General features: G+C 34.0%; 1 protein-coding gene across 1 annotated transcript; it reads left to right on the forward strand.

The window, feature by feature from the left end:
- Positions 1 to 4461: 4461 nt before the first annotated feature.
- On the forward strand, positions 4462 to 20373 carry LOC140765138 (DExH-box ATP-dependent RNA helicase DExH3-like). Its single transcript, XM_073104075.1, has 19 exons — positions 4462 to 4926; positions 6724 to 6878; positions 6961 to 7048; positions 7234 to 7479; positions 9110 to 9205; positions 10331 to 10519; positions 10662 to 10821; positions 10921 to 11051; positions 13773 to 13940; positions 14002 to 14274; positions 15679 to 15873; positions 16070 to 16273; positions 16498 to 16567; positions 16670 to 16818; positions 17520 to 17828; positions 18225 to 18284; positions 18423 to 18575; positions 18679 to 18789; positions 19335 to 20373. The coding sequence occupies exons 1-19, from the start codon at positions 4525 to 4527 to the stop codon at positions 19779 to 19781; spliced, it is 3606 nt and encodes a 1201-aa protein (XP_072960176.1). The 5' UTR covers positions 4462 to 4524; the 3' UTR covers positions 19782 to 20373.
- Positions 20374 to 24664: the final 4291 nt, after the last annotated feature.

The following is a 24664-nucleotide window of genomic DNA, read 5'->3' on the forward strand; positions in this document are numbered from 1 at the left end:
TTGTCCCACCCTTATTTATTCATTATATTTATAAGAATGAAACATCTATCTAGCTATAATGTAAGGATTTATTTCACTATAATGATGTTATTACTTTAGATAATAAGAAAATATTTTTGCACTACGAGGGTGATAGTATCGTTCACGAAATTATAAATAGATAATGCAATTTGTTAGATTTGAAGTCGAAGTTTTCCAAAGTAATGTGAATCTTTTTAGGTAAGTTATAAGTTGATTTAAAGTACATATTTCTTTCGGACAACCATAATATATTTGTCGATATCTTTAAAGATAATGATATTGTAGAGATGCATAATCTGTCGTCATTATTTTGTTGAGTTATACAAAGGTTTGGAATGAGTAAATAGAAGGATTTTTAGGATAATCAAATTTTCATAATTACATTGAACATATGCAGCAAACTTACTTTGCTTACTTTAATAAAGAAAGAAATTTCCTATTTATTGAAGAGAATGTTCTAGTATAATCAAATGTAACACTTTTTTTTTAACTTTAGAATAAATTTTCATTCCCTTGTCATCTTTGTCTCTCAAAGAAATTTTCTATTTATCGGAGAGAATGTTCTCTATTGATTTAATTAGTTTGGCAATAACTAATAGATTCGGTTTGCAAATATATCAACTTTCCTCACTTTGCCATAAGATTCTAAGTCCACCAAAGATAAATCAAATTATTCTATCTCTTCTTCCCTTCCTCCCTTCCTTTATCTTCTTCTCTTTCTCATCTTCCCCTTCCTTCTCTTCTTTCTCTTTATATTCATTCTCTTCATGTTCCTTCTATTCTTTCTCTTCAATGTTCCTTCTCTTCCTTCTTTTCATTTTCCTAGTGTTATTCACCATCATTCTCTTCCTCTTCTCCTTCATCTTCCGCCAACATAAAATGATATTCAAGCACCTCAATATTGGTGGATCTGCTACGAAGCATGTAAAGACTTCTTCGAAGTCTGAACATTTCCTTTAGATCCACCATAGATGTCTCACTAGTTGAACCAATCCTCTAAGCAATCCTATTTGTCTTGTCATTTTCTATCTCCTCAAAATATATCGATATTTTTGGCCTTCAATTTGATAATTTCTTGTGACATTTAGCTTATCTCTCTTTTCAAATCATCCACAACTTCAACTAAATTGCGGATAGATGATTCTTGTCCCATTTGGCTCGTACAGATAATAATTTTTACTCATTCGGGAGCCCTAATTTGGATTCCTCCTAAAGAAAATAAATTTTGCTTATATATTATATTATTGATAATCTAATACAAATAATTTAGTGTAAAACTCAATTTTTACATGGATGGTTCTTTTTCTTTTCTCAACTTGGAGAGTGCTTTGCTTAGTGAAGATTGACTTTGAAGTTTGGGCAGCATATAAATTTTTTTCATGCAAAATTTCACCTAAGCCATGATTTGATCATTTAACCATTTATTTTTACTTCTTAAGTAAAATAAATGGGAGGAAGGATCTGCAAAAGATAAAGTTTACATAAGAATGCATTGCGGTATTGAGAGTGATTTTCCTAAATTCTATAACACTAGCCTATTGAAATATTATGGGGTCATATCAGGAAACTTGAATTTCAAATTTAACAATGTATAAAACCTATGATGAGAAAAGTAAAGATAGTTAAAGAATTTAAAATAAAAAATTATAACCATCCACATAATCATGATTATTGTCAATACAACAATATTTACTTATGTACACTTTATTTACTATACTCCTTATTGTTTTTATAGAGTTGACATTCTCAATTGTCAATCAAAGTGAATAAAAGAGAAACTCATGGACAATAAATCTCCAATTATATTTACAAATATATTGAAGTCTTTTAATATATGCGATAAGCTAAGGGGCAAGTATAATTACTATACTAAAATAAAATAGTACTGAAAATTAATAAAATGTACACTTTAATAAATTCATAATGCTCTATTTATCGTCTAAGGGTGACAACTTTTTTATTACAATCTTTATACTTTTCCGTTATTATCATTTAAAAATCAATAAAATATACACTTTAACAAAATCATAATGCTCTATTTATTGTCTAAGGGTGACACCTTTTTCATTACAATCTCTATTTACTTTTCCGTTATTATCATTTTACAAATGAAATATCTCTTTATAAAAGAAATGTTATATCATTCGTCATTCATTTTTTCATTCTTTAGATTGCTCATACCGAAAACTACACTTTTCACTGTTCATAGGTAATCTAAGAATTATAGTAGTTTTCACTACCTTCAACTAAAACTTAAATTTTTCATAAACAAATATTGTTCTAGTCCTTCATCTTTAATTACTTCTCGAAAGAGTGATATGTTCTATGCAACTTGAGAAAAATCAAATAAAAAAAGGTGTTTTCGATTCGACCTCCATATGTCAATCTTAAACCGACTTGAACATCTCATTTATTGTACTTGTATAACATCATAAAGTAAATATGCATGATTTAAAGATCATGTATTTTCTCCACCAACTTTTAGAATTAAATCCCTCGTGATCTTATCAAATTTTTTCTTTTATGGAAGGGTTTAACTGGTTTGAAATTTATCATCAGAGTCTCTCATTTTCTTTGATATAAGGGTTTAACTTTGTTAAAGTTCCTTCAATTCACATATTTCATTATCATCGCAATTAATGAAATCTCTCTTCTCGGTCTTTGTCATTAAATTAATTTAAACTATCTGCATAAATCATAAAAATATAAGATTTCAAACAATTAGCATGAATATGTATACAATATATAAGATATATGTCTCATTTGGTAATTAAAATATAAATAACAAGTAAAAATGTTGTCAATAAACTACGAAACTAAAATAACAAGTTGCAATAAGGTATGAAACTAAAATAATAAAAACGAATTTTATCAATAAACTGGGAAACTATAATTACAACAAGCACTTTATTAATTATAAAAAGCAACATTACCACTATTCATATCTTCTCACATTCACTAATAATTTCTAAAATATAAATATAACTATACAAACTACTGGTTCAAATATTCTTAATTGAAAAAAATAGAAATCTAATTAAATTGTCCCACAAAATCGAAATGACTTTCTCACTAAATGGTCTCACGAAATCAAGATGATTTTTTCAATAAATGATTCCACAAATCTTTACAAATTGAAAAAATCTTGACTGGACTACGAAATACAGACAAAAACGACCAATCTTGATACAAAATAGATGAGTGGACATTTGAAATAGGAGTGTAATTATTATTTTGATGTGATATAAAAAAATAAAAATGTTTTTTTAAAGAAAAAATAGGTAGGTCTTATGCAAATATTATCAAAATATTATTATTAAATTTAAAATATAAATACAGGGTTTTCATTTTGAACCCATATTAAATTTATCAGTAAATTATATTAAATAATATATTTTAAATTTTTTGGATAACTGGTGTGTACAAATTTTATTTTTTCAATGTTATTTTTTTGTGAGCCATAATGAAAGAGAATGAGAGGAGAGAGAGAGAGGAAGGGAGAGAGAACCTGAGAACAATGAAATTGATAAATTTAAATTATGTTAAGATAAAGTTGGAACCCATTTGAATTTATATTATTTATATCTAATTTATTAGGTAGTAAATTTGATTAGTAATAAAATAAAAGAAAATTTGCATATAACACTGTCTTTTAATAAAATTATAATTTACGTCATATATATTTACTATTTACAAATCAAATCTTATAATTTAGCGAATGTATGTAGAAAATATCCTGACGTTATATCAGTTACTTAAATTTAATCAAATCTATAAATTAAGTGAACTGTATTAAGAAAATTATAAAAATACTCTCAATTAAGTCATACTAAGGATATTTTAGTTATTTTAGAAATAAAGACATTTTAGTCATTACAAAAAAAAGTCTCCACTTAACGGAATATTTTTACGGTATTAGTTTAGATCTAACTTAGAATATTTTCTACATATATTCACTAAATCATGAAGCAATGCAAAATATTATATATAAATTTTCTTAAAATAAATAAAAAAATATTTAGTTACTCAACTTAGTGTATGGAGTCTCGACCAAGTTCAACTCAAAACACGGGCTAAACTTTTAGGAAAAGCTAAATGAAAAATTAGGTCGGATTTATGTCGTTAACTTCCACAACGAGATCCACACACTAACAGGTAAAACTACCTTTCACGGTTTCATCGGCAGCCTCATTACTAATATCAAACTTCTTCTCTCCCCACTCAAATCATACCACGTCATCAAATCCTACTCACCACTACTCCAATTTCCCTCCCCATCCCAAAGCACCGGATCCTCTACGACCACCGTTACCAGTTACCACATCCTTCGCCTTTCCCCCTCTCCCCTCCATTTTTTAACCTTCAAAAAAAGAAAAGAAAAAAACAGGGGAAAAGACTATTTCAAAATCCAATTTTAAAATTACAAACAATCCCTCACCACTCCTCGTTCTTGGGCATATAAAAGGCTGCTGAGCTCACGTGATGTGAACGAGCAGCCATATCATGCTCTTCGCCGCTCTTCTCCGCGGCCGCCTCCGCTCTCGTCCCCGTCTCCTCCCAAACCCTAGCCTTAACCCCAGACCTCCTCGAAACCCTAGCGCTAGCTCCTGCTCCACCGCGGCGATGAAGGGCAACTCCCCCGCCGGAGGCGTCTACGTGCCGCCCATACCCCGCCTCCGCTCCGTGATCGTCTCCGCCCGATCCGTCGGATTCGATTGGCGCGACGGATGCGGCCAGGGCGGCTTTGCGCTGAACCCGCAGTCGCCGACGGCCGATGCGGCTTCCGCCACTTCCGGATTCCCGTGCTTCCGGCAGCAGAGCTCGAACTACTCACGGTACACTTACGATGAGTGGTCGGAGGATGATTCGGATCGGGATTTGGAGCGCTCATCCACGTCCGGGAAGGTCGGGTTTTGATGAATTTAAGCTGAAACGTTTGGCTTTGTCTTAAGTTTAACACGTAACAAGGCATTACGATAAAGAATCCTTTCTTCCATACTTCCACTTTGGAATGAATTTATAAGCTTTTTTCCGTTTTGGAATAAAAGAGTGATCACTTATTATGTTGATTTTTTAATTACTGCTAGTAGTTTTCTGATTCTTTTTCTCCAGTATTTGACAGTAACTTTGATGCATTTCTAAATAAAAAATCGAGTGAGCTACTTGAGCCAGTTATAACATCGGGGTTTCTTTGCTAACCTAATATAGCTTACATTACATTTCTGAATTAACTTAGATGTTCTACAGTGCTCCAATCGATTGATTTTGGTGGAACAAAGAAAACTAAATAGTTATTATTTAGCTTATTGCCTGGGTATTTTTGGAGGTAGCTAACTGGAGAAAAAACTTATAACGGACTCTGCCTGCTAGTATTGAATTGACATCTTCCTGTTGTTTTCTGGAGTCCTAGGGTGATGACACTCTATCAGTGATGGTAGTTGATGTATTTGGTATAATTATGGTTGAAATCAACTTAGCTACTTGACTCAAATATGACATTCGGGTTGTTACCTTTATATAGTGCGGCTGTCTTTCCAAATTTACTTATGCATAAACTATATTTTGTAAAATTGTGCTCTCTGTTCCACTTAATTTATGCCATTAAATGCACCAACGTTTAACAAAAATCAATATACCTGAACACACAAAAGTCATGTGAAGACATTTTATGGAAATATATCGCAATTTCAAAAGTTTCACGAGTCGATTCATCTACTGAAGATCTGTTTGATACTTTGAAACCTAGATGAAACACCTAAGTTTGGTCATGCAAAGTTGCAAACACCATCAGAATCTGAAATGAAAAAAAAAAAACAAGCTTCGGTTAAAATTGGTAGGGAACAAGGGATGCTTCTAGCATATCTGCCAAATTGGCTTAGAGGAACTCATGGTGTCATAATACTGAGTGACACACTGAGAATAAAGTATAAACAATAAAGATACTAGTATAGTAAAGTAATTACTTGTATTAATGCCAAAACGTAACAGTCAGCAAATTCAAACATAGGTCATGTAGAATTATCAGTTTTCTCATAGATTGCTTGCAGCTTGCCCAATGTCTTCCTTTTCTAAGTTGATTAAAAATTATGTAGAAAGTAATTAGGTGTATGCAAGGTTCGTTGGATCAAAGCCAATCCCGATCCGGATCAGGATCCGTCGGTTTTGAACAAACCGGCCAGATCTATTATGGATCTGACCCGAAGACATCAATTATTAATGTCCCTAAGCTCTTTCTTTTTCTCTCTTTATTCTTTTCTTCTCACTCTCTCTTTCTTTCACTCATTTCTTTTTTTATTCTCACTCTCACTTTCTAACGGAGAGATCTAGTTCCGACGAACTCCGGCGATGCAAATCTCACTCCAGCTAACTCCAACAAATTATAGTTCATCAAGTATTCATTGTTTGAAACAATCACATAATCCATATGCTAGTTATTATCCTCCTCAGTATCCTCAAACACAAGATCCACATATTAATTATTATTTTCCTCAAAAACAACAAGATCTATTTGATATGAATGATGTGATGCAATTACTCTTTGGAGCATTAGACCCTAGACATTATTATTTTCAAAATTATGGTGATTATAATGACGATTATAGAAATTTATGAGAGATAACTTGGTATTCATTGGATTTTGACTTTTAAGTAAGCTTGTACTTTTATTTAATTTTTAAGACTCATGTATAAATAATCTATTAGGGTGCCTCCACTCTTGATAATGTTGATGAATGGAAATGGAAACTAAGCATGCTTCTGCGTAATGAAAGTGAGCAAGAAGTGGTATCAAGGGAAAGAAAGGATAGACGTGACTATGAGCAACTTGCAGCTTTAGCTAACAGAATGGGCTTATATAGGTACTTTTGCATTCTTTCATCTAATATTAGCATCCTTTCAGAGATTTGTCACTTATTAGGCATGACCAATGTTGTTTTGTAGTCGCCAGTATGTGAAGGTAGTTGTTTTCAGTAAGGCGCCACTTCCTAACTACAGATCAGATTTAGATGACAGAAGGCCTCAACGGGAGGTACTTCCAAACAGCTATTTATACTTTATATATTTTTGTTTTCTTTTCAAGCTTCTTGTCAGTTTATTTTGTTTTCCAAGACTATTATCTCTATTGAATTCTCTTATGGTATGGATTGAGGGAGTTGTAGTAATGATGGAATAACATTATATGTTATTTTATGTTACTGAACCTATTTTTGGTAGGTGTCTTTACCTGTTGGTTTGCATAGAGAAGTGGATGCTTTGCTTGAAGAGTATCTTGCTCGAAAGTGTACAAACAGAGGAAGTTTACCAAGTGTTCCCTTTTCAAGATCAAGCAGCTCTGACAGTTTTGCTACTGATGAAGGCCTCTTTGAGCAGCAAGACCCACACACTTCCACTAGTGCTGTGATGGAGAAGATTCTAAGAAGAAGGAGCTTGCAATTACGTAGTCAGCAACAGTCTTGGCAGGTTTATGTCAGCTAGAATTGCATTATACTATCTGCAACTAGCTGGTTTACATTGATTTGGCTAATATCCAACTTTGTCTGGTTATATGCATAACTTGTGTCTTAGATATGCATCACAGGGCAAAGGAAAGAGCTAATTTTGGCCAAATAGTTTGCAACTTCCTTGACGTGATGCCCATGATAATGATGTTGGAGGATGGAGTGTGGAGATGAAAAACTTTCTGCATTTTCATAGAGTTTCATAGCTTTGACTGACTGGTCAATTTTAGGTGGCAATATTATGTGTATGATCCATAATATTGCACTCAAGGGTAACAGGGTATAGTGACGATGCTGAATCTGATTATATACAACTATAATATTGCTATGGAATTTGCAGTGCCTTCTCAAACTAAATATGACAGTTTAGAGTTTTAAAAAATTGTCTGTGTTTCTTCATTGACAATCTCCCATTATATGGACAATTTACAAATTATCTTTGGAAAGAGATACAAGCTGATTTTTAGCCCCTACTCTATGTACATCTATCTAAATATATTCAGCCCCTACCATATATACACCTATTTAAATATACCATACAGCTAGTATATCCTAATTAAGGAAGGAATAAATCTATATAATTATAATTGTCAAAGCTGTAAATCTGCTGGCATTAAATGTGTAGATATTTTCTTTGACAAAATATCCACATACTTTATGTTGTAAATCTGAAAGGAATTCAATTTACTAATCATACATATCATAGAATATGAAACACTTTGCGGGAGATTTTTTTTTTATTAGTACTAGACTAGTAGAGTATGGTGCTTTTACCATGTTATAAAATTGAAATGAATTTGATTTTAAAATATTAATGTTTACTAAGCATGAATTCTTCTAAGATTCCTTTACCTCTTCACAAGCAATATTGGATACACCCTAGTCCAACACTTTTGCTTGTGTCTATGCAATTCTGGTCTGCAAATGCATGAAACTAACATCTTGTTGTATTATTTATTGTTGCTAGATACATTAGCTTGGTTTTGTTTGGTTATGCCTTCAACTGACACATTTATCTTCATTTCTACTTTTCGATGTTTTCAGATATTAGCAAATTATTGCTTTTCTTTTACATCTTGTGGAACTTCTTGAAGATTATCAGTAAACTACTCAATAATATTTGTAGATCAAGCTAGTTATATTGGTGATGCTTATATGGCGAATTGCATCAAATATGCAGAATTACAGATCAATATTCATTAAGACTTCCAATTTCTTGCTTGTCCTGTATAAACTTTTGGCTTTTTATAATCTATCCCTTAATTTGGTTACAACTGATTGCTTCTTTCTGGTGCTCGTAGATATTCTGTTTCTTTCTAATGAAATTCAAGTTTAGTAAGCCAATGCTGCATTCAAATTTGTAATTGGCTTGTTAAATAGAATGCTAGGTACTCATCGATATTATCTGCTGTAATTATCTAAACACTGTTGACCTTCTTTTGACATGGTTATTGTAAATGTCCTTTTGCTTTTCATATTATTGGCAGAATTAACTTCTGAGATAATTGAATATTTGAATGCTCAAGTATATCTTTTCATTAGCAACCACCCTAATTAAACCATGCAGCTTTTGACAAATTTTACTTCTGTAGGAATCACCAGAAGGTCAAAGGATGATAGAATTTCGAAGAAGTCTTCCTGCTTACAAAGAAAGAGAGTCACTTTTAGCTGCTATATCTCAAAATCAGGTATTTGTTTTGACGAATCATGTCAACTGTCTTTTAATTTGCAACAATGCTTTTAGAATCTTACAAGTAGACAGATTTTTTCGTCATTAGATAGTAGAAGCTATATCTACTGTTACACATGATAAGTTGTATCCAAATCTTTATAGAATTGTAATCCCCCACATTTGATGCATTAGCTATTGTAGCATGAAGTTATTGCATCAATGCTGTTGATGAAATTATGATCAGTTAAAAGCATTAAGCATGCTTTCCACCTGATGCAAGTGCATATTATCACTATTTTTGTTGGGTTATATCTTCTTCTTTTGGACTCTTAAAATGTTTTTGACTCTGTGTTGACAAATGTGGTTATCCTAAATGTATAATGGTTTTGTTCAAATATTACCATTTTGGTTTTGATTGGTACTGATGTAAAACTGCAATCCACATGGAAAAGATTTCTGTTGTGGCATTCTTCTGAAAAATTTCACAATACATTTCTCTCTAGAGCTTCGCCTGATCTGAGACTGAAACTATTGTTGCTAATATGTTTTTTATATAAGCATCATTTATGATATACTTTTGTCGCTTCTTAGCTTTTCAATGTCAACCACATGTTGTTTATATTAAATCCAGAGTAATTAAAGTTATGGACAAGATCTTGTACTAAAAGATACGCAATAGAATGACTAGATTATCTAGGGCCAGTATTACTATATGACTATATCATGCATTAAATTCTCAGTGGCAACCTATCCGAAAGACTGAAACCATCCTAGTTCAGAATTTTCAATCTCATATAGCAGAAATATGTAAATTGAAGTCCATAGTTAGTACAAACTTCATCCGTAAGGTTGTGTTGGTCTTGCTATCTAGGAGATGTCTTCTGCCTGTTGATAGTTATTTGACTTGGCTGTTAATATTTAATTATGAATGTTTCTTCTGTCTCCAAGTATTCTTTTTTTCATACTCATGAAGATGCAGGGTCTAGCGTTTTGTTGCTTGCATTACATGTTCTTTCCCCCCTTCTTATAAAGTTGCAGTTGATGTATCCTCTTTTTTTTTTTTTTCTGATACTGAGTTTTTAGAGCAACTTTGGTCTTGTCAATTATTAAAGTATTAATAATTTCTATTTTGATGGTGCAGGTTGTTGTTGTTTCAGGTGAAACAGGCTGTGGAAAGACAACTCAACTTCCTCAGTACATTTTAGAGTCTGAGATAGATGCTGCTCGTGGAGCTTCCTGTAATATTATCTGTACTCAGCCTAGACGAATATCTGCTATGGCTGTATCTGAAAGAGTTGCAGCTGAAAGAGGAGAAAAGTTGGGTGAATCGGTCAGTTTCTTTTATCCTTAAATGGCTTTGAAGGTCATGTACTTTTCACTTTTAGTTTGGGTATAACAAATTATGTTCTGTCCAATGCCCTTTGTATGGTTTCTGGTTATGCAATGCACCTTGTGGGAATGAATTTTTATAGGTTGGCTATAAAGTTCGCCTAGAAGGTATGAAAGGGAGAGATACTCGACTACTATTCTGTACTACAGGAATCCTGTTAAGGAGATTGCTAGTGGACAGAAACTTGAAAGGCATAACACATGTTATTGTAGATGAAATCCATGAACGTGGCATGAATGAAGGTGCTTCTGTTCATTCATAATACGTCGCTGTTATGATGTGAAGCTAGATCTTAATTTCCAGGAGAGTGAAGTTGATCTATTGTTTTGACTTGTTGCCAGATTTCCTTCTCATTGTCCTAAAGGACCTCCTTCAACGTCGGCCTGAACTTAGGCTAGTATTGATGAGTGCAACCCTCAATGCTGAGCTATTCTCTTCCTACTTTGGCGGGGCTCCAATGATACACATACCTGTAAGCACATTGGTCTAGATTTCTGAAAGCAATACCAGTCTTATTGTCTATATTCTGCCCTTTATTTTTGTTACTTAAATATTCCATAAGTTAAGCCTGATTCTTCTGTCATAAGTTTGTTCATTTATCTTTATTCTGTTTGACTTATTCTCTAATCAATTTACTATATGATTATGCTTGATTGTGAGATGTCATATCTCAAATCAGTAAGAGACCATGATTTAAATATTTAATGATTTATTTGGATCTCCTGTCATTCATAAGTTGTGCACTGCATGGTATTGCAATATTGCATATTGCACCTACCTAATTGGATGGTGCCATAATATTGCTCTATGGAAGGGGCCAGATGGCTCATTAGAAGTTCATGCCAGTTTTTATTTGTTATTTTAACTAGAAGAGCTATAAGGAGGGAGGGATATTTGATGGGTTGTGAATGCAAATAGACTATAGACTACTTCCAAGTGTGAAATTACTTCTGATATGTTTTCCATGTGACAGTGTCATACTATAGAAAGATATTATTTATATGTCGGAGAAAGACACAAGCATAGATGATAGATATAAAATTGATAATGCAGTGGACATTCTGAGGAAGGGAGAGGTCATGCTTTTGAAATTGTTGAAATCAAAAACTGTTGACGAGAAATCAGATTGGAAATTGATGCCATATATGTTGGCTCATAGCATATTTCTTTGAAAGAAGAAATGACATTCCTTGCATTTTATTGTAGTACATAAAAGACAAACCATATTACTGTAGGTCTTGGATATCTTTATACGGTAGATCAAGTGATTTTAATTGACTAATATCATATTAACTTCTAGAGTGGTGATCATCAACTGTGTTTTAGAAATGCACTTGAAATATAAGCTTCAGTAGGTTTTATTAAATACCCATAAGCATATCAGCACATGCTTCTGTGGTTTTATTCTTCATGTCTTTAGATTGTACAATAATATTGGCATATGTTAAAGCATTCTATGTTTTTGATCTTTTTTATTTGGATAATTCGTCATCTTGGCAAACGGAGGACTCTGTCAAACTCAAGAAGAGGTTTGTATCTCAGAGCTCAAAATAAATGGACATGTAGTGTCTTATCAAGTCTAATATCTGATACTGTTTGATAGAATTGGTTAGCAAAGGGGTCCTCCCCTCCAACTCAGTATGCTTTACACAAGATTGATAGGTAGGTTCTTTCTTCAAACTCAAGAAGAGGTTTGTATCTCAGTGCTCAAAATAAATGGACATGTAGTGTCTTATCAAGTCTAGTATCTGGTAGACTGGTACTGTTTGATAGAATTGGTTACCAAAGGGGTCCTCCCCTCCAACTCAGCATGCTTTACACAAGATTGATAGGTAGGTTCTTTCTTCAAGTTTTGAATGCAGCTATTAGATAAACAAATACAGTTAAATACAAGAAAACATTTAGCTCTCGTTTGCTGCTCCTCAGATGCAGTGTCAATATGTGGTTACCAGTCATTAAGATAAGATAGTTTCCTAGCACTTAGTGCTTATGTATAATTACTTAAGTGAAATAACTATATGTAATTGTTGGAAAGAGATTCCTCAGTTCAGTTGTTTAGGAAGAATTGTATATGGTAGGAGTCATATATTGTACTCTTCTAGTCGTGCTTCCTTAGCAAGCCTAAGCATCAATGTGTCTTGCCTAGACAATAGCTGACTGTATCTTCTCAGGATGAAAAAATTTGGTAAAAGAAGCAACAGAATGAATGTGATATGGTCCTAATGTAACAATTCTCTTCTTCAAGAATGATTATCTAGGAAGGTGGAATGCAAGTATATTTTTGGTTCACTAATGGAGTTTAATAGTTCATGTACTTAGGTACCTTTTCCTCTTACATCCAAGATTTATCTTTGAATCTTTTAATGTCACATAGTCTAAATAATTCTATTAAAGAGGATAAAATGTTAATGAAAGTGAAATTATGCTTTAGAAGTCTTTTCGATGTAACCTTGAAACTAGGTGGTGCAATTGCTTGGTTGCTTATGTAGGATCTAACTGAAGTACATCTGTAGGAGGATAGGTAGCTGACAATTTCTTATAGTTCCCAGTAAAGAAGATAATGGCTTTTGGAGAAAGTGTACCAGCAAAGAGAAAAGATAAGAAGACTCATAATTGGAGGCACCTAAGCGTGGATTGTTGTGTCAGTCGGCAAAGTCTACATTGGTCGATATGTGTCATGCAATTAAATTATTGGCACCAATACATGGATTGTATCTTCATACACCACTTTAGCTACCCGTGCCCACCCAAGCCAACTCCATGCTGACCGTATGTGTTGTGTGTAAACCCAAGCCAACAAGGTTCCGAACTATCACATGCTATTTGTCACAGGGGAGTACCATTTCTTGCCGCCTATGTATGTGCTACCTCCTGAATTGGAAAGTTAAGATAGTTCCTTATCCGGAGATAATATGGTAACACCAGTTTGTGTTTTACCTTTTAGTGAAGATGCTTTGATCATCTAAAGCGCCTTAGATCAGCCTTATTGTGTTCATGAAGGAGTTTGCCTTTTCCATGGAACTTATTTATAATTTTATTCAATGTTCTCTCCTTTTTTTTCCTTGGTGCACATGTAATAGAAAAGTTTCATTCTTGAGCTGAGTTGCATTCCCTTTGTTTTGTTGCATATAGTACATGAACTATTGCTCTGAGACGAGATATGTGACTTATCTTTTTCCTGATTTTTATGTAGGGTTTTACGTACCCTGTTCGAATTCATTTTCTGGAAAATGTCCTGGAAATGACTGGGCATAGATTGACACCATACAATCAGATTGATGACTATGGACAAGAAAAATCATGGAAAATGCAAAAGCAAGCTCTGAGGAAGAGGAAGAGCCAAATTGCCTCTGTTGTTGAGGTATGCGAACTCTAGCTACTCGCATAAAAGATTTTATTTCTTACTAACTTTGATTAAACAGGATGCACTGGAAGCGGCTGACTTTAGGGAGTATAGTTTAAGAACTCGTGAATCATTATCATGTTGGAATCCTGATTCGATTGGCTTCAACTTAATAGAGAGTGTCTTATGTCATATATGCCAAAAAGAAAGACCTGGTGCAGTTTTAGTGTTCATGACTGGGTGGGATGACATTAATTCTCTGAAAGAGCAGCTGCAAGCTAATCCCTTTCTTGGAGATCCCACCAAAGTTTTGCTTCTTGCATGTCATGGTTCCATGGCTAGTTCAGAACAGGTGTGATATTCTAACTTCTCATCTTCTCTGATTATCCGATCTGATTCTCGAGTTATCTGTTATGGTTAGCCTTGGTCAAGCTCCATCAGAAACACTTTCTGTTCTGCTTTTTCATAATTGCTTTTGAACTTATATTCTGATGAGAATGCTCATATTTGTTAGTTATGTCAGTGTAACATTGTTTCTCAAATTTAGTGCAAGTCCTAAATAATGCCAATGCATTCTGACTATGAGATAAATCCAACTTATATTGTGGACAAGATGAGGACTCATAGAAGTAAAACTGAGTCAACTTTTCTTTTTGTTTCTTATACAAATTGGTTTAATGCAAATTCTTTTAGTGGAGAGTCTTCTAGCATTTTATTTAGCTCTATTTATTGCTAGATTTGTTTTGCTACTAATTTGAAGGTTAGGTGAGTGTTTGCTTCTTTACTTTGGTACTTCAGCCATGTATTTTGCATGCTGACTATTCTTGTGGGAATCTCGTGAACCTGTAATATGCACTTTACTATACAAATTAAAATTACCATGTATGTTGGAATCCATTACTCAACATATATCATATAAAAGAAGTACAAATCCACTGCTGGGTACTACTATTGTTTGCTTATCTTACTACCTCACGAGCAGCAGAACCCTTGGATAACAAGATATCGGCTGATCAATCATCTATTGTGGAGAATCTTTATATTCAGTTTTTAAATAATTTTCATTCTCAAATTTAAGGGTCATCCTCAGAACTCTGTAGTTGATTCTTTTCAACTCCACCTGGACAAGGTCTTTTAAGAGGAACTACCTTAAAACACGGCAAAATAACATGCATGTGTTTTCCCATATAAGTATGAAAATAAGGAAAAATATGGGTGACTTTCCTCGCCTATGTGAAAGTAGTTCAAATCAAAAATCCAGATGCGAGAGAAGTCATTAATGGATTGTTCTAATTTCTATACGTTGAGCTGACTCAACTCAATGTGCATTAAGCTGCTGAATCTTTTTCATCAATACAAGATTACACCATTTTATGAATCTAGCTAAGATGAATTTGACATTTATACATACTGAATAAATATTGAAGGAAATCTATTTATATGGCTTATTTCTTAACTATACATAGACATTGGCTAGAGAAGTGCCTGCTTAAACATTGTTTTGGTGTACAGTTGAAAGTGATTATGATAAGGTTCTCTACTAGATTTTATTTTGAGTACTTTCAGGTTTGTTGCAAGTATTTGCATGCTAATTTCCCTCAGCCTAAAGCTTCCTTTTTGTGCAGACTCATATCCCCAGAACTTATATCACTATCACCTTACTGTTGTGTTCTTTTACTTTTTCTCCTTTACCTTTTTCTGCTTGCATTTTATGCCCATGATTCTGAGTTTTTTTTTCTTCTTTTCTGGAATGCAGAAACTAATATTCAACAAGCCTGAAAATGCTGCAAGGAAAATTGTTCTTGCAACGAACTTGGCTGAGACTAGTATTACAATCAACGATGTGGTGTTTGTTGTTGACTGTGGAAAGGCGAAAGAGACATCTTATGATGCCCTAAACAACACTCCTTGTTTGCTTCCTACATGGATATCTAAGGCTTCTGCTCGACAAGTAAGAAATATATTATGCCACTCATCTTTTTCATAGTTATGGCAGACCAACTAACTGGAAGATAATTACAGGCTGCTTATTGTTATCTGATTTTCTGAAATATATTAGTTTCATAGGTTTTTTTTTCCAGTCACCTTAGTTCTGCAATTTTTTTTGATACATAAAAAGTATTGTTTTCTTCTATATGGTCATATAGAGAAGAGGAAGAGCCGGTCGTGTCCAGCCAGGGGAATGTTACCATCTTTATCCACGATGTGTATATGATGTGTTTGCTGATTACCAGTTGCCAGAGCTTCTAAGAACACCATTACAATCTCTTTGCTTGCAAATAAAAAGTTTACGGCTTGGAAGCATCTCGGAGTTATTATCCAGAGCTTTACAATCACCAGAACCACTATCGGTATCCTTGGCTGGAAAATTTTTTTTGTACTTCTATTCATTCATTTTACATATTCATTTTACTGGTAACAAATTATTTAAATATGTAGCCTATCAATGTTTTACCAGTATATCTCATGATCTGGCTTCTTATTTATCTTTACCTGTCTTATTCTACCTTAATAATCTCAATAATGTACTGTTGTTAGCTTATTGTAAAATTACCCGTCTGTACTTATATTGCAGGTAGAGAATGCCATTGAATATCTAAAAGTAATTGGAGCACTGGACGAGAAAGAAGAATTAACTCTCCTAGGTACAGATTCCCTTTTTCAAGATAGCTTTTAACTCATCCTTGCTGTAGCTTTTTAAGGCAGTGCAGTCAACTGTCATTTCAACTATTCGACTCTGTTGACAGGAAGCCACTTGTCAATGCTTCCGGTGGAACCAAAATTAGGAAAGATGCTTATTTTTGGGGCTATATTCAATTGTCTTGATCCAGTATTGACAATTGTTGCTGGTCTCAGTGTCAGGGATCCATTTTTGACTCCATATGATAAGAAGGATGTAAGTAAAATCTTATGAGTAACTTAAGTGCTCTGATTTTCCTCTCTTGCCACACATGGTGTAATGATCTCTTAGCTATCTTTCTAGTAGGAAAATTGCCACTTGGCAGCAACATCATTATTAAAGAATAGGGAATTCGGATAAATTTGATATCTTTCTTTCCAAAGCTTTGGTTATTCACTTATTCCTTTCCTGGCAATTATCCTTTACTTTGACCAATAAGAAACTTACAGAGTCATGGAATCAAACATATTCATGCGTTCAATTTACTGCTGGGAATTACGACCAGACCCTAAAATTCCTCCACTGACTTCATAGTGGAGGTGTCAAGGGTATTTATTGATTTCAGTTCCAGTCAGATCTCTTTTCGAAAGATTCTGTTGCTACCATTAAACTGTGCTAATCCTAAATTGTGCGGCATCAATCAAAGTATCAAATGATTCATCTGAAATCACTTGTTTAATGTTTGATGCATGTATATTTCAGTCATTAATGATTCTTGCATTGTGACACTTGAATTTCTAGGAATTTAATATTATATGAACTTTAACTAGGAATTCTATTGTGTGACTTTATGAACAAGAAATCTTTAGTCTCTAAACTTTCAGAATTTACGACTCTATTGACAAATTATTTAGTCCATTTCAGTCTGTTAATTTATTCAATTGTAGTTCCTTATTAATGCAGCTTTCCCTGTGCAGCTTGCAGATTCTGCAAAAGCACAGTTCTCTTGCGGAGATTACAGTGACCATCTTGCTTTGATTCGAGCATATGAAGGATGGAAGGATTCTGAAAGAGAGCATTCTGGATATGAGTATTGCTGGAGGAATTTTCTTTCAGCTCAGACATTAAAGGCAATCGACTCACTTCGAAAGCAATTTCTCTTTCTGCTGAAGGATACTGGCTTGGTTGATGAGAATTTCAGCGTGTGCAACAAGTGGAGTCGTGATGAGAATCTCATCCGGGCAGTTATATGTGCAGGCCTGTATCCTGGAGTTTGCTCAGTTGTGGTGAGTTGTGTTTAATCACTATCATTTTCATGTGTCCACAAGTTCTAGACATTGAGACCTTAATACCTTTTATCATGCCAGTTCCTGGTTAGTTGATCAAACATAATGAATCAATTTAGTTATCCAGTATGATGTATTTAGAGTCACTGGTTCTATTTCAAGTTGAATTTTCAAACATACTGAGCCTATTTTCAGTCATTCAGTATGGAGAAATTTTTGTTTTCGTAATTTATTACCCAGCCATCTTCAATTCCTACGAAGCCAGAGTTGTCAGTGATGCAGTTGACTGGCCAATTAGAACTGTTAAGTTAATGCTAATGGCAGTGTTAAAGCGCAACATCTTTTCTTGACTTTTTTATCCATAAGAAACTAATTGACTCTGTTGCTGCTTCATAGAATAAGGAAAAGTCCATATCTTTGAAGACAATGGAGGACGGGCAAGTCATGCTTTACTCGGTAAGTGGATTTCCTAATTTATATTTAGGTGTAGTCTTAATTCCATGATACGCTGCAGTGAATTGAACTCTTTTCTATTTAATGTGACTTATTTCCCATTTTGGTAATAGTCCTGTTCATTTTGCTCCTGTTGCTCAGAATTCTGTCAATGGTCGGGAGGCTAAGATACCATACCCGTGGTTAGTATTTAATGAGAAGGTGAAGGTAAATTCGGTGTTTCTTCGTGACTCCACAGCAGTATCAGATTCTGTGCTGATGCTCTTTGGAGGAAACATCTCACAAGGGGGCTTAGTAAGTTTTTGTTTGCTGGCTAACATCAATAAATCTGAACATGCAAGTGTATCTCCTATTTGCATCTTATGATTTGTTATGCGATCTTTTTCATCTTTTGTAGGATGGACACTTGAAAATGTTTGGGGGTTACTTGGAGTTCTTTATGAAAGCTGATCTAGCATTTACATATCTGAACCTTAAGAGAGAGCTGGAGGACCTAATCCACCATAAAGTAAGTGATCCTTCAGTGTGACCTATAAGTAAGAACTTCCTGGTCTAGGCTACTTAACAATAAGGTGGAGATTAATAACTAAAAGATGTTTCGTTTGTTAGCGCAAGAAGTTTAGTTGTTGATTTTCCTTAAATTATGATAGTTGTCCTATATATGATTGCAAAGGAATGATTGTTGACCCTCTCCTGTTCGCCACAGAAAGGAGAACTGAATTTGATTATCCTCAGAGATTGCATTGAAATCTGTACATTTGTCTACTCTTCTTAGAAAATGGAACAGGGTACTCACAATGAGCACCTCTGCAATATTACATAGTTGATCTATCCATGCACTTAAACTAAAATTTTAATTGTTATACTCATTTTATATGAAAGTCCAAGTTGAGAATATCCGATGTCACAGAAAATTCATTCAGTTGCATCTAGCTAGTTTACTGTTCCACTTCAATGTACGTATATGTTAAATTCTACTCTGGCTCTACTATTTGTAACCTTATTATAATGAGTAATGAATGACCTGGTTCTGGTTTATGTTCCTGACAACAGCTTCAAAATCCTAGAATGGACATCCAAAACAGTGAAGAACTCCTATCAGCCATTCGTCTACTAGTCACAGAGGATCCATGCAGTGGCCAATTTGTCTTTGGTCGCCAGGAGCTAAAACCTAAGAAAGTGAAGTCGCTGCTTCCTACAAGATCTTGTGTCGGAGGTGATAACCCCAAGAGCCAGCTTCAGACACTGCTAACTAGAGCTGGCCATAACAATCCGATTTATAAGACGAAGCAGCTCAAAAACAACCAGTTTAGAGCAATGGTTGAATTTAACAGCATGCAGTTTGTTGGGCAGCCTTGCAACAACAAGAAGCTCGCAGAGAAGGAAGCGGCAGCTGAAGCACTGGAGTGGCTCATGGGTGAGTCCTCTCCAAGCTCGCAAGACGATGATCACATGCCGACCCTACTTAATGTTCGCAGGAAAAAGCATCACAGGACTTGATAAGAAGCATTGAAAATTCGAAATTGACCTTGTTGTTGATATCAGAAGTTAGATTTTAGTTGGGTTTTATTTTCTTTTTTCTAGTTTTTCCATTTAGATAGACTGAGATTCAGAAGACGAATTTCAGGTCTCCCAACAATATGTTCAGCCAGAGCATTTATAGCACATTATTTGCCATCAAGAATTGGAAGTCTGTCAAAAGGTCAAGAAGCAATAGATAACTCATAGAAATGAGTTTGGTTTTGCACCTGCAATGTTAGAGGGCATTGGAGTTTGCTCGTAGTATTGGTGAGCAGGAAAGATAGAGCTGTTGCACTGGACAGTACTGGTTCTCTTAGATCTGGTAGTTGACAGAATCATAAGGACGGACAGACATAATCCCTTGTATATATCCTTGACATGAACTGCTTAATGTATCTGCTCTCTTTTTTTCCCCCTCATTTTTGAGAGAGAGAGATAGAGGACAAGGTGTAATCATCTTCTTTGTATATACCTCCTCGCAAGCAGTATCAGAAATAATTCTCCAGTGTAGTGCTGTTGTAAATACTTTATATTATTTTTGTCATATGAAATTCAATCGGTCTTATTTAAAATGTGTCGAAAAGTTTATTCAATTTTCTATAATTTTATATCTAATAAATATATTTAAATTTGACATATAGTTTAGTGAAATATTATAAAGATGTTATCGGTTGCACGTAGACTATGATAAAATGATATAAATAAAATTATAGAGGAGTGAAATCAATTAACACCTAACCACAAGGGATAAATCGTACATCTCTTACAGTGAATGGGGAAGAGCAAATAGTAGGTTGTTTACTTTCCTCCATTTCTGTCAAACTCTTCTACATCTTTTATGTCGGTAAAAGTCCCTGGCCTACTACATCTTCTGACAAGACGAAGTAAACGTCCACATATTCACCTTCACCTGGAGATGCTGCACGCCCATTCAATTATCAACTGAGTGTTTCACCTACTGTTTGTAAATTCTCAAGTGTGAATCGCACGTCCTATGGCATAGAACGCAAGTTGGATCGACATATACGGTCAGCAGTGTACCATGCAACGAGTAAAAAATCGATCACGCATGGCATGGATCAATGGAAACTACTACTGGAGAGGGCCACCAGAAGAGATCATTGATATTTGAGTGGACAATTATTTTTCCGCCAGCCCAGCCGCGGTCCTCCATTACGACTCCAATGGCTTATTTATATCCAATGGTCCATGAGTTTTATTTCCAGGCTGTGGTTGTCTCTGTCTGACAGCCGGCTCGAGTTCGGTTGTTGTATCATGGTTGATGGTCCAGGACACCATTTTATGTACTACAAAGTTCATCAGATTCTTCCTTTCCTAAGCAGTAAGAAGCATATCCCACTTCCTGCGAATTCTATTGCTAGTGTTTTGGTTGTCCGCCTTGGATATATTAGGAACAGGAAGCATCTAGTGAGCAAGATACTCTTTTTGATCAATAATGGAACTCCTTTTTTATGGCCTTCTTTCATCCTACATCAATTAAGTAGGTAGATGTGATATTAATTTTTGTACTTTATTTCTTTGGATAATAAAAAAAAAATATGTTGTTTTGTAGTAATTGCCAAACAGGAGTAGGTAGGGGTGGCAAAGCAACTCGGTTCATGCGTAGCTGAAAGAAGTCTAAGTAATGCTTTGGACTTAAAAAGTAAATTTCATGCCGAGTCTAAGTTAGAGCCGACTCACTTAGGCTCGGCTCAAAGATCCAATAACTCAACTTAACATAGAGGGCTCAGCCTGGCTCAGTTTGATAGGACTAGCTCGGTTTTATCCTCAAGCTAAGGCTCGAGTTCAGTTTCACTCGAGTTGAGCCTAAATTATAGTTTAAAGAGCAATAGCTGGCTCACTCAAGCTCGATATATTTACAAACTCTATGGAATTTTACTAAACTTTCATCTACCATGTTTTGTTTTCCATTTTCTTAGGACTTTCATCTACCAATTGTTTCCTTCCAAGAATGCCATGGTAAAATGGGCAGTGATAGAAATCAATTGCCAGCAAGAGAGCAAAATCACTACCTTACCTACCTTTTAGTAAGATGACTATTCCATTGTTTTTTATCATGTTCAAAGTCATGGGGACCCTAACACTCCTTCGTAGGTTATTGTTGCCGTTATCACGTAAATGTTGTCGGTAGCTTTGTCTCTAGACTCTTTTTGCCGGCCTCTTTTCTGTCCCTTTCCTCAGAAATTAAATTGGGAATATTTCATTAATAGCTTTTTTTTTGCCACTCACTACTATCACTATCTATTATTTACAGTCACTGCAACCAACCATCTAATCTTAATCTTATCAGAGGTTTTATATTTTCAATAACAAATAAGTCTCACTGGTTTTATTAACAACTACTCTTAGAAGTTAAACCGTTATATTTATTTTTTATATTTTATATTTTAACACTCTCGAGTTTTGCCGACATACTTATATTTCGGTTTATACGGCGTTTCTTCTCCTAATAAGTAGTTTAAGGCAGCTATATTGCTGTAACATCACTTAATTGTAGGTATTAATTCACAGATGCAGTCATTTGGTAGAGTTCTATCAACCTATCACCACATAATTCTCACCTTAGTAAAAGTTTAAAATCCTTGGTAGAATCAATACAGGAGAGTAGAGTACTGTTTGAAGGAGTGGTTCATATTTTTAAGGTTCTGTTATTTATTTATTTTACTTTTACTTTTATTCCCACTCTAGAATATAGATATTTACTATTTAACTCCCTATAGTTTTCGTAACAATAGCTAACATAATAGAGAATATTTTGTTACTTTTTTAAAAATTAAAACAATTAAAATATCTACAATAGACTCCCTTTTTTCTTACGTTAAAATCTAACTCACTTTATTTGTATCTTAATCTAAAAAGACTTATTTAAGGTTATTGAAAGATATTAAAATTATTTATATTTAATTTTAACTCATTTATACAGGAAGCATTTTAAGTAAGAGAAATTTGTATATAAAATTATGATTTACACCTTATATTTTTTATTATTTATAAATCGAGCTCTATAATTTAGTGAATATGTGTAAAAAACATCATACTGTTAGATCTATTAGTTAAATTTAACTAAATCTAGACTAAGTTAACTATACTAAAAGAATTATAAAAATATTCTCAACAAGTCATACTAATGGCATTTTAGTTATTTTAGAAATAAAGTATTTCTACTTAACGGAATATTTTTAAAGTGTTAGTTTAGATCTAATCCAAAGTATTTTCTATATATATTTATTAAATCACAGACACTCAATCCGCAAATGGTGAAAATATAGGATGTAAATTATAATTTCGCTAAAAAGCAAGGTGTCGTATATAAATTTCATTTTGAATAAAATATAGTATCTGACTTATAAATTATCCATATATGCGAATGATAATAGGGGGCATAATATATTTGATCAAATTTTAAATTTTATATGCATATCTTATACACTATGCTCAAGCGCTTTGAATTTGGGAGGGTGAGCTCCAACGTCTATAATTCTGAATTTAAAAGGAGAAAATAGGCTCTCTGGAGCTCCTTCCTCCCTGCCTGCATAGAAAAGAGGGCAAGGATTCTCACAACAGTAGCCATATCTTTGTGCACAGTAACACATAGAGATTAGGACTCCTCACCAGATCTTCAAATTTAGATTTTTTTTCGTCCAATTTTGATTCTGAATTTTGATTTCAGAACTTTGAAGATTTGTCTAAAAGAATTAGTTTGACAGTGTGGTTACTTTTGATAAATAAGGACCACCATCTACCAGGCTTAATGGTTTGTACATCCCAGGTTAAAAAGGACCCATCATTAGACACAGGGATGATAGATACTGGTAGAATTAAAATGAGGGAATACTTAACTTATTCATATAAAGAGATGCAGAAATTTAATGGTATCCTAGCTAAACTGGTGTTATTGAATAACTATTTAAGCACCAGCTTGGTAGCCTTAATTGTGGATATGCTTATTATTTATTTATTTAGGAAAGTGAGATGACCCAAAATTAGATCATTAATTGTCATCTAACACACTAGACAACAAAGAGTTAAAAGTACATTTTATCCCCTAAACTGGGTCCTAAATCTAAGTGTACCTGTAAACTTTAAGTCTTGCTGTACTTAATTCTCTTATAAGCATCAGTTTCTAAAGCAATTCTGGAATAAGAATAGGCACAGACACACACACACACACACACACACAAGAGGGGGAAAAGAGAAGGATAAAAAAAAGAAAAAGAAGTCAATGTCTTAAGTCTTTTGATCATATTAGTTCTCCCCAATATGAATTGCTGATATATACATTAAAATTTTAAATCCTCTAGAAAAATTTGCCAAGTCCATAGTAATTGCTCTGTAAAATGTCTGTATAACTAATCGAAAAGCAATTTATACACAAATTTCTTCATAAAAATTAGCAAACCTTTAAGAAATTTAAAATTTCTTTATCAAAGTCGCTGACTTAGTCGACGACGAGGATCAAATTTTAATCCAAGAGAACCAGAAGAGTGATTAAGAGGCTTTATTATCCTATAATTAAGCTGGCAAACATCTGGCATTACTACCATATGGGGGCCCTTTCATCTTCTTAAAGTTTAGATACTCGATCTTAATTTTATTTTTTAAATAAAAGACTCTAATTAATTGATCTCCATTGTCATTTATGATAAAAGGTAATCCCAAATTTTGACCTTTTTCTATTTATAGATCTGCTCAGCACCACTGTGAACAATCCGTGCTCCACTTATATTGCCATTTTTTCAGGCAGCTGGCAGCCCCAAAAGGAAAAAGAGAAATTGGACCACTGTACGAATTTTGGACTCTTCTTAGCCTCCTATAAGCTTTTAAGAGCTTTTGAGAAAAAT

The sequence above is a fragment of the Typha angustifolia genome, chromosome 8, assembly GCF_048772165.1.
Source record: "Typha angustifolia cultivar Huaian chromosome 8, ASM4877216v1, whole genome shotgun sequence".
In the NCBI taxonomy this organism is placed as follows: Eukaryota; Viridiplantae; Streptophyta; class Magnoliopsida; order Poales; family Typhaceae; genus Typha; species Typha angustifolia.

Coding starts and splice junctions, on each gene's coding strand:
- LOC140765138 (XM_073104075.1), top strand. CDS start 4,525: ATGCTCTTCGCCGCTCTTCTCCGCGGCCGCCTCCGCTCTCGTCCCCGT. Junction 10,822..10,920: donor TGAACGTGGCATGAATGAAG/GTGCTTCTGTTC, acceptor ACTTGTTGCCAG/ATTTCCTTCTCATTGTCCTA. Junction 18,285..18,422: donor GGCAAGTCATGCTTTACTCG/GTAAGTGGATTT, acceptor CCTGTTGCTCAG/AATTCTGTCAATGGTCGGGA.